Here is an 11,751-nt window from a genome sequence, read left to right on the forward strand (position 1 = left end):
CAATGCATGCCATTTGCGGCCTTTTAGATTTTTATCCTGACATTATTTTAGGATAGCACCTTAACTGCAGTTTAATCTGAAATATTAGAAAATATTTTGTAATATGTTTTCAGAGTGTGATTTGGTTGAGAACAGAAAGACATTAGCAGTGACTGGATATTCAGGAGAGTCTGTGGTTTTGCCCTGATCCTGCGCTGAACTACTGGCTAAACCTGAACTTTCTTATTGGAGTGTTACAAGCTCTTGGTGCATACTAAAGTACAAATCCAAAGAATTATTCTTTATTAAAATTAAGACTTGTCCACGCCCTCCTAAAACACCTAGTTTTAACACGCCCCCACGTCTACATCACTATGTAGGAAGATTTGCATAACGCCACCCAAATTGTCACGGCTTACGCTGCTGGAAGGAACACGGAACCGAAGGATAAACGAAACAAGGCTTTATTATATCCAACATAGGCATTATCCAAATATGGATCAAAGAGGAAGACACAGGTAAGTGACTGGTAACAAATAACAAGTAGACCCGACAAAACAGAACTGAAAGGACAAGGCTTTTATACAAGGGATAATGGGGAAACACAGGTGGATGGAATCACTAAATTAACTGGGAAATAGAACACATGGAGAAATGAATAGACACACCTGGGAACTAATCAAACCACACACGGAAGACAGAAACTGGAACACAGGGGCAAAAACACACAAAATGAGTCCAGGTATGTGACACAAATGTTCATGCAAGAAGGCATATACTTTTTATTAGAGTTGTGACGTTCGCGAACGAACCGATTCTTTTGAACGGCTCATAAACATGAACGATGGGAGCCGAGTCGCGGCTGGAGGGGAGCCGTTCTTTCTGTCGTTCTTTTTTCCTATGCGTGTTTCACACAGATGCACACAAATGAGCTCCTCCGCGAGACAGAACAGTTATAGGGGGAGGGGCGCACCCAGCGCAGGCCAACCCTTTATAGCGTGATGATATTAGTTATTAGTTGTGCATGTTCATTGCAGCCCACTTTGTTATTGTTCATTGACTTGAAGGGGCTGATGTCCTGTTTGCAAAGTTTACAGTAGTAATAGTATGTAGTATGTAGACATTTCCATTTTATTTATTCTAATTTTATCTACTTTAAATATTTTTTGTTTTCTATCAAAATGTTCTTGTGTGATAACAATGTTCTTGTGTGAAAGTGTTTGTAGTAAAAGCTGTTTTGCACAGTAATTCATTGCAGCCGGCTTTGTTTTTGATGTTTATTTGAGTAGGTATTGTATGAATAACATAAGTCAACGTAGCTTTACACACACACACACACACTTTGTACTAAAGGTAAACCCAAAATAGTGATGTCACTGTCTAAGCAGAGGGATTTGTGCAACCCTATGGAATATAGTCCACACATGACAAACGAGGTAATAATCAATATTTCAGAATAATTCAAACTCAGATATTGGTGTGTGATATCTGAGTTTTAATTATTTGACTACAAATCTCACCTCATTTTTCCTCCCAGTAATTATTTCCAGGATAAACTGAGATGCCCCCAAGCTGGCTTCTTAAAACTGACTAAATATTTAAAAAGAGCCAAAAGAGCCGTTCTTTTGAACGGCTCTTTGAGAGGAACGGATCGCTAAGATCCGGATCCCCTCAAAGAGCCATAAATCCCATCACTACTTTTTATTCTTGCTGTTGCCGCCTGTTCTGACCGGGACATGTCATCACAGTATGGTGAGGGGCATAACATTTCCGTCACAAGCTTAAAACATTCAGCCAATCACAATACACTGGACAGCTGGCCAATCTGAGCACACTTCGTTTTTTTAGACTGATGAGCTTTTGAAACAATGTGTTTCAGAAAGAGGGGGCATGGAGGAGAAACAATAATGTACAGTATGTACAAATATTTGTATTGATTGTTACTTGTTTCTAATTTAGTTTTAAAAAGTTTCAATAAATATGACATATTAATATTAATTATAAGCTGGTTTTATTTAAGCTTAAGTAGAATATTTTAACTCTTTAATTTTTGAAAAAACATCTCTGTCATTTTGAGTGCCAGTATTTGCTGCTGTTGAGACTTGATGTTTCATAAATTGCTGGATGAAATGTCATGATATATATGGTTATATGCAATGCTGTGTGCAATTTATGTGTAAACGATCCCTTTGCTCTTTCTCCAAGATGAAGTGGAATGTTCTGATGTAGTCTTTGTTAAAACCACATCTACACCCGCTCATGCAAAGACCCAATAGAGCTCCCTGAATACGTCAATTCCAATGATAAACAAACTTGAAAACAGGATTTGTTCATTTTAAACCTCAGAATTCATATTCACAGACCTTTGCATTTTAAGATTACACATGTACAAAAAAGCCACTTGATTGCTAACAACTGAAACATGAAAATTAATTATTGGAGGTTTCATGGCTATATTTGCACAGCCTGGTGGCTAATATTCAATGATTGCAATAGCACAGCTGTACATAAAATATTGCAAAGCACACAACATAATGAGAGACATATAAGAATTCAGAAGTGGAAAAATTATTTGTCCGCACCTTGTTGGTGTATCTGTGGCCAGAACAGCAAGTCTTTGTGGTGCATCGATAGCAGGGGTGCTGCACAAGATCCCGGGCCGTCCTAATGCCCCCCCCCGCCCCTGATCGAGAGCCCCGGTGTCCAGGGTGATGTCAGCATACCACACTGAAGTACGACCACATCCAACAGAATTAACTGTTGATGCAAGAGGAAGCATGGGGGTGGATCAGTGATGGTTTGAGCTTCAATATCATGGCCTTCCCTATAGGCCCAATATCAATACTAATGACCTGTCCACTGTTCAGCAAGAGAGATGGCTTAAAATCCCTCTGGCCACTGTCCAGGACTTGTAGCTATCATTCCGAAGATGAACTAATTATGTATTGGCTGCAAAAGAAGGCTCTACACCATCCTAATAAATTCTTGTAGTCTAAAATCAGGTTTTTTTTATTTCATTGTCCAACCTCTGTATGTACAATATATTGAATCTGTTATTAAGCATTTGTAAGTGACATATATGAAACAGCTATATATGTTTTGTGCAACATTTGATAATTGTTTGAAGCAAAAGTACTATGCTAAAAGTCTTATAATGTCTTAATGTCTTATAACATTATCAAGTTTTTTTCATAATTATGTTCAAAAAGCACATGGATTCTATATTTACACAAATCCTTAATATTAAAATATAATCAGACTAAGCTTTTCCAGTGTGCAATATAAAAGGAATACAATGACTGTGCAAGAATTACTTCCGATTATTTTGTTTAATGAAAATGAGTAACAGACAGACAAAATTAATTCACTAATAAAAGGAGTTGTATAGGGCTGGTTTATTGTGTAGACATGTGCGTGACTAATATAAATAGATTTATGAGTGCTAAGGAAGCATCTATGTGTATTTCTGTGTGTGAGGGTGACTGTGGTTTTATGTGGAAACAACACTTCGCAAATAAAGTGTAACAATGATAGTGGATTCACAAGAGCTACTGAATGTTTTCTTCTGTTTTCTTGTGTATAGCCTCTTTTATGCTTTTTTACACACTAAACATGACTAAATATATAACTAAAGTTTAACTAGCTATAGTATAACTAAAGTTTATTGGCTGTTAATCTCTGTCACATCTCCAGTTGTTGTTTTTTACCTTCAAAATGAACATATATGTATATATTTGATGTATATATTTGTAACTGATTTGGCAGCCCGCTGATTATCAATCACACACAGCACACAGATGCAGCTCTGATCTATAATGACACAACATCTCGAGGCTGACAATAAGGTGTTTACTGCTTTTTGGGGTTTTAAGTGGGGTGATGTTAAGTGTTAAAACAGAAAAAGGAAGTACAGGAAAAATGAGGCATAGTGTGCAATCATACAATAATACAAACAAGAAATACAATGGTAGAGCATTGTCAGTGTGTGAACTAAAAATAATACTCAAACAGAAAAACATACAGAGACACATCATGCAAAGAAATGAAACAGGAAGTTAGACTTTCTGAGAGTACGAGCTAACAGGAACCGAACTATTAAGACTGTGGACCGTGTCCACTGCCACATAAAATAGAAGCGGGTCACTAGTGAATGAAAACCAGTCATGAGGGTCCACTTATATCTTTTCATCTTTATGATTCATTTCAGTACAGGTGAGTTCAGATTTTTTTCAGATTGAGATTTAAAAATGTAAAAATAAAAACATCTCAAATTAAAACTTTTTTTCTTTAAATGAAGCATTGAATTGAAATTGTAGTTTGTATGTTTTTTTCTGAGACAGAACTGTTTATTCACGGTCCGTGTACCTCCGTATAATTTAATTTAATATTGAAATCTGAAAAATGAAAAAACTGCACGTTTTTCTTTTTTTCATTTGTCCAAACAAAACGAAAAATTAAGACTTCGGCTTCGTTTTTTCGTTTTACGTTCAGGGACAGAAAATGAATAAACAACTTGAATATTCGATCCCTACATGTGGGCGGTAATTAAACGCCCCCCTCCGCTGATTGGTCAACCAAACATTACAACATAATGATAGTCCTAAAGACATAATAGGAGCCCTAAGGATTCTTAACGTGTTTATTTTATCTCTATCTCTTCATCAAACAGCCAGATCAAAGAATAGCTTGACACAAACCATACAGAGGCAGAGCCTTTTGGTCCTTTGGCACACGGCTGCTTTATTATAGTATCCACGTCTATCAAAATCTGTCGGGCAAAGCTGTGCGCCTCTTGTAGCGAAGTGCAGACCGCTTTCAGTTTATGTGAACATCTAGTTATAACTTTTGTTTTAGACAATATGCTGCATTTTGAACTACGAGGGAACTTAAATAAAATGACAGATATGAATAGAAATTAGCACATCTATTATTTATTACTTTTCTATGTTGAGTTTTATTCATAAAGCACTTTATGCAAATTTTCAGAAACCATTGGTTGTTGTCCCAAATGGTTACCTTATGCTGTGTTCCAGACAACGCGGATACAATATTATATTTTTATTATATTATATGCATTATACGAATAAGATTATACTATACGAATAAGATAATTATTATTATTATATAGCCTAGAGAGAGAGAGAGAGAGAGAGAGAGAGACATTATTTTGGGGTCCAATAGGTTGCTGGTTTTCGTGCAAATCAGCAAGTCATTTATAGATTATCAATGTATAATTTTGAAGTATATTTCCTACATTATGTGTATCTGCCTTTTTAAATTTTTTCATTTATGAATTCATTTAAAACAACGGCAAAAACGAGTAAAAAATGTACAATAAAGTACAATCAAATCCTTATAATCACATTGCACTTGAATAAAGTTTAATTTCTAATCTGCTGATTTCCCTGCAGGTGACCGCATAAATCTTTCTTCTTACAATGTTTTTTTTTTATTATTATTATTAAATTATTAAAAAGTGCAGGAAAAAATAAAAATACATTAAATTAAATGATTGAAAAAATAAAAAATAAAATAAGTAATGCAGGAAATATGCTTGGGGGGGGGGGGGGGGTCTGTCAATAACAAGAAAAACAGCTGAAAATCACGTTTCTCTCTCTCTATATTTATTATTATTATTATTGATATTATTATTATTATGTAAAGTAGAATTATACACTATACCATAATAATATAATATAATATAATTATATATAGATTGTGTAGGCCTACTACAATTTCGAGCCATTCTATAAGATGACATTTCATCACTTGACAAACGGATAGAGACTCCTAAGTAGCACTTAAAGCACGGCTACGTGCGACTGTGTTAAGTGCATTTTTGGGAAACGCACATGAAACAATAACGGACGATCGTAAAATGACTCGTAGAAAACGGTCTTCAGCGCTAAAATCGATCGTTATCGAGAAACGCAGCCCAGATTAACGAATGGCTTGACACAAACCGTACCAAGGCAAACCCTACAAGCTTTCTTTTGTGTAGGCATAAATTATGTAACCTGCCAGTGAAACATGTAGTTTATCAAGTAAATATTAATTTACTTCGCACCTGCACTCACAACTTAGGTATACTTTGTGCACTGCAGCGCGGGGAGAATGTATTAGACAAGCGCAGACCACTATTTATTTATGTGAACATAGGTAGTTTTAGACAATAGGCTGAGTTTATTTAATTCATATTGGGTACTGGCCATCTAACTGATAGCATAGAATTTTTTTATTTTCGCTGCCCACGTCACAGAACAGCTGTGTGACTCACAGTAGGAGCAAATAATGCTGTATCGTTCCTTAAAGAATCACAGTCTTTGAAAGATCCATTATTATAGACAACAATTCACTGACCAATTATCATAGACAGCAACTTGATTTTATCTGAGACAGATTTTATTTCTGAATCAATTAATGAAGCATTTTGAACGAATAGATTGAATAAAAGGCTTCTTTATTAACACAATGAAATACCGCCACCTAGTGGTGATATTACTTTCATAATTCATTTTCATTTCATTCATTGTTTTTTTTTCATATTTCTGTGTTAAAAATGTTGTATAAAACATTAATCTTAAATCATTATAAATTTGTAATTGCTATGTAAATGCACGTGCAGCTGTCTGATCAGCATTAAACTGTAAATACATCTATCATACAATAAATACAATAAATACATCAAGTATCATCTCTGAATACTGATTTTATTGGTAACAGCCTATTGTCATATTATTCTAATGTTTTTTATGTAAAAATTTAACATTAAATATGACATGCAAAAGGTAAAAGGTAAAATGTAAAAAAAAAAAAAAAAAAAAAAAAAAAAAAAATTCAGGGGCCCCTTATGGGAAAGTTAATTTCTGACACTGATCTATGGTTTATTGTTCGAAGTGTTATTTCAGGGTTTTGATATGTTCTTATAACTCAAATGAGTTTATATTCAAATCATGACGTCGAATTTACATTTCACTAAATTCAATCACTGGAACAAGCACTCTGACGAACCATTAGTCCCATGCTAGTGGGAAAACAACCTATGATTTCCGAAAATTGCATAAAGTGCTCTATGAATAAAACTCAAAATAGAAAAATAATATATGTGCTAATTTATATTCATGTCTGTCATTTTATTTAAGTTCCCCCATGGTTTAAAGTGCAGCATATTGTCTAAAACAAAAGTTATGACTAGCGTTACATGTTGACATTAATCTGCGCTTCGCTACAATAGGCTACATTCTCCCCGAGCTGCAGTGAGTCGCACAGCTTTGCCAGACAGATTTTGATAGGTGGGTACTATAATAAAACAGGCGTGTGCCAAAGGACCAAAATGATGAAGAGAAAAAGATAAAATGTAGTAGAAATAAACACGTTAAGAATCCGTAGGACTCCTATTATGTTTTTAGGACTATTATTATGTTGTAATGTTTGGTTGACCAATCAGCGGAGGGGGGCGTTTCATTACCGCCCACATGTAGGGATCGAATATTCAAGTTGTTTATTCATTTTCTGTCCCTGAACGTAAAAACGAAAAAACGAAGCCGAAGTCTTGATTTTTCGTTTTGTTTGGACAAATGAAAAAAAGAAAAATGTGCAGTTTTTTCATTTTTCAGATTTCAATATTAAATTAAAAAACGAATTATACGAAGGTACACGGACCGGACCGACCATTCACGCCTGCAGAGCTTTGATTTAATTTTTCAATTTCAAAACATTTAATCAAAAATGCTCTTTGATTGAAATGACAATGACATCGAAAATCTCATGAAATCAGGAAGACAGCTTTCTCTTTTGTAAAGTCGTGCATACAGACAATAAAAATGTTGCATTCTATTATACATAAAAATTATTTTGTGGTGAAGTGAATACTATAGAAAAACAAATGTAAATTCTACATTAAATAATTTAGTTCAGGCAAGAATTTTAAAAAGGAGTAAATTCTATATTAGTACTCAATTTAAGTTTGTAGAAATTCAAGTTTGAACTTGAGTATATTTTACTTTGAATTGTTTATCTTTACAAGGATTCTTTAAGTAGCTTAAATATCAAAGTTATGATCCTGTTGTTCCCATCATGCACTGGGGCATTTATAATTAATAAGGTTAAATTTTTCACTGTTTTATAGAGACTTTTGTTGTTATAGGTTTAGTTTTGTGACATCTGGAGTTCTTTTTCTTCTCAAAATGGTCTGTTCATACTCAAAGACTATCCACTGTTTGTTACAGTCATTGTGTATCGTGTACCAAGTATTGAGGTCTCTTTGTTTATTTGGGTAATAACTGTTTTGGGTGAACATATTATCTTAAAAATGATCATAAGTTGTCTACTTGCTTACTACTCATATGTTTGTATGAACCACATGCATTAATATCATGATTTGTTTCAGCGCTTTATAGTTTGAGTAAAGTTTGCCAACATTGACTGTGTGAAATTTACTTGAGTATTGCAAATTTAACAAAGAAATAAGCAGAAATTACTCCTCAATCTCTAATTGGCCACATTGCATTTACTTATTTCCTAAGTTTACATAACTTAGTTAAGTAGATTTTACACTTAAAAATCCCACACTTAACTTTTACTTAAAAAATGTGTGCAAAAACATGCAAAAGAAAAATTAAGTACATTTTACATGGTTTTTTTTCCAGTGTACGTTTATTACACGTTTCTGTAAAGCTCATTTGAATGCTCTGAATAAACTCTTCTGTTTGCAGGCTGTAATGTTTCAGATGTGCAGCAGACAATAATAATAACAGGATACACTGGTGGTTCAGTTGTGCTGCCCTGCTCCTGTGCTGACCCTCAGTCTACAGTCACAACATTCACCTGGGAGTTTGGGCGGGGAAATCAGTGGATTCAAGTATTTCAAGATTTGAAATACAGCGGCAGACATGAGCTCTTTAATGAACATTCTCCAACAAATCTGTCTCTTCTCATTTCTGACCTCAGAATGAATGACCAGGGCTACTATAACTGTTTAACCGAATCAAAAAGTATTATTACATATGTTGAATTAAAAGTTAAAGGTAAGTGTGAATTTGGAGCATGTGACAGATATTTAAATTTCACACACATTGACAACTGAGTTTCTCTTTTGCTTACTATAATCCAGGACTTTATTGGCTGCAACTATATTAAATGTTACATGGAATCATTATAGGAAATTTGTTTTTATTTGTTCATTTTTTTGTGTATTTTTTTTTAATTAAAATGTAAAATTTAATTATGTTTTACAAATATACTTTCAGGGTGTGATTTGGTTGAGCATGGAAAGACATTAGCAGTGACTGGATATTCAGGAGAGTCTGTGGTTCTGCCCTGTTCCTGCGCTGAACTACTGGCTAAACCTGAACGGATGCAATGGAATTATTTAATTGAAAATAATTATAAAGTAATCTACCCAAATGTACAGACTGAGAATTACAAGAACAGAGTCAAACTGTTAAATCCAAACACTCCAGGAGATCTTTCTCTACACATATCAGCACTGAGGACAGAGGACCAAGGGGAATATGAGTGTTCTGTCTCATCTGAGCAAATAGTCAGCTTCAGACTTACTGTACAACAACCTGAAGGTAGGTTTCTTTTATTTCTGCTGTCAGATCACCATTACAATTTATTTAGTTTCACAAAGAATCTAAATATTAAGAAGAATGATGTCAACTTACAGACTTATAGTGTTTTGTATTATTATTGGCTTCTGAACAGAAAAACCTCATGTCAACACAATCACTTTAACGACAAATCAAGCTTCACACCAAACACAAGACTCTACAACTTCACAACTTAATCCAACTCAACAACATATAACTCACAGTAAGTCACAGGCATACTTTTTATTATACAACAATTCAGTGTCTTCTCTCATTGTCAAGTGTTTGTATTTAATAAAAAAAATGCATTCATGGAGCTTTTATGAGCTCATATTGAGAGATTTATGCATATTTGTACAACATTTGAGAAAGAAATAAGCATTTATCAAGCTGTTTCTGTTTCTCCACAGTTGTTTTCATTGTCAGAATGTTTTTCTCAGTGCTTCTACTGGCATTACTGGCATTTATATTATGGAGATGCAGAGGTAAATGAACACACTTTCTCCAGGACGATGTGATGTATTCTGCTGTAGTCCATGTTAAAACAGCATCCAGAGCAGCTCACACACACACAGTGACCCAGTAGAGCTCACAGAGTACGCTCCTGTCAACATTAAGTGCTAAAAGAACTGAGTGCCCTTATGAAAAAGTAGTAAACTTCAACTTTATTTTACTAAGTTGCTTAAGTAAAGTCCAAGTATATTTTAAGTATACTTTATGTAGCAAGTATACACATATCATTGTTCTAGTAGTAAACTTGTAAGTGTACTGTTTCAATACTCCTTGGGACTAAATTGGCCCACTTTCTAGTATACAGTATAAAGGTATTTGTACACTTTTAAAAGTACACTTTGAAGTATAGTCTCAGTAAACTACTAGTTTAGTAGTTTTACACTGCAAGTATACTCATAAGTTTTCTTTAAGTGAACTTTACATCATACTTTAAGTATACTACTATGTCCCTATTTAGGTTTTAATGTGTACATATTTTGTTATATGAATATCTGAACATACAAAACATCCAAAGAAAGAACAAAGAAATCTGCTTGTAAACAAAAACATTTTATTCTAGCTTCATGCATTCTTTCATAAACACTTTAATGTGTTTAATAAAAAAAATAAAATAACATTTTGAACAAAAAGCTTAAAAAAAGATTATGAATTGGATTCAGAACGATTATCAAAGGTAGATGGACTCAATCAACACCCCAAAGCTTGACTGTAATTATTACCTCTTGATCAGTCTACATTTTATTCCATAACGTTACAGTTTTGATGTTTCATGTCAGATGATCATGTTCTATGTGCTAGTATCTGGTGTTTCTTTTTTCTTCATCACTTTTGTTTTTTTGGAAATTCTGTGCAGAAGATATGTACTAGTTTGCTCTACCATATAATAATGAAAGCACGGATTCTAGAAACAGCTCAAATATATTTCAATTTTTTGTAAGTATAAGTATACTTAAATGTCATTTTAAGTATATTTCTAAGGAGTACAAAAAGCCAATTTCTAGAAGAAGTACATAAAAAGTAAACTAAACTAAAAATTTTAGTTTAAAATAATTATACTAATAGCACACTTGAATAAACTTTTTCGTCAGAGTACTGCAGAGGGACTGACACCACTGTACACTTTTGAGGTTTCTGTAATCTTAATTTGAAAAGAAAACCTATTAATTGTTAGGATGACTTTTTAAGTTACTTTAAAGCATATCATGAATCATTAAAGGACTAAACAACTGAGGAAGCGGTGTTGTCTGTTTCTATTTTTAGACATGTGAGCACTGACACTATGTGTCACAGCAAAGAAGACTGGATGCAATTGCAAGTTAAATTCTCCTTTAATAGAGCTTAACACTGAATAAGTCAGATGTACAATAAATGACAAGACAAAGCAGCAGGAGAGATGGCAACAAAGGGACCTTGATGGGCGATGGTGTCCGTGGTGAGTGAAGTCCGTGAAGTAACGGAGGCTGACGAGATGAACGAGGAAATCCGGAATAATTCCACAGGAACAGACAGGCAACAGGAAACAGCGACAAGAAAGCCTGAGCAGGAAACAACACGAGAGACACGAACAAACACCAGGACTCCAAACAAACGATCTGACAAACATGAGACGAAAGACAAGGCGTTAATATAGGCAAGATGTAATAAGCCGCAGCTGCCGCTGATCAGT

At 34.2% G+C, this 11,751-nt stretch overlaps 1 protein-coding gene across 1 annotated transcript; it reads left to right on the forward strand.

Annotated features, from left to right (window-relative positions):
* The first annotated feature begins 3,994 nt into the window (after positions 1–3,994).
* LOC132107290 (uncharacterized) lies at positions 3,995–10,138 on the forward strand. Its single transcript, XM_059513523.1, has 5 exons — positions 3,995–4,191; positions 8,694–9,005; positions 9,228–9,554; positions 9,688–9,795; positions 9,983–10,138. Exons 1-5 carry the CDS (start codon positions 4,143–4,145, stop codon positions 10,063–10,065), a joined length of 879 nt encoding a protein of 292 aa, XP_059369506.1. The 5' UTR covers positions 3,995–4,142; the 3' UTR covers positions 10,066–10,138.
* Positions 10,139–11,751: the final 1,613 nt, after the last annotated feature.

This window comes from Carassius carassius, chromosome 27, assembly GCF_963082965.1.
Source record: "Carassius carassius chromosome 27, fCarCar2.1, whole genome shotgun sequence".
Taxonomy (NCBI): domain Eukaryota; kingdom Metazoa; phylum Chordata; class Actinopteri; order Cypriniformes; family Cyprinidae; genus Carassius; species Carassius carassius.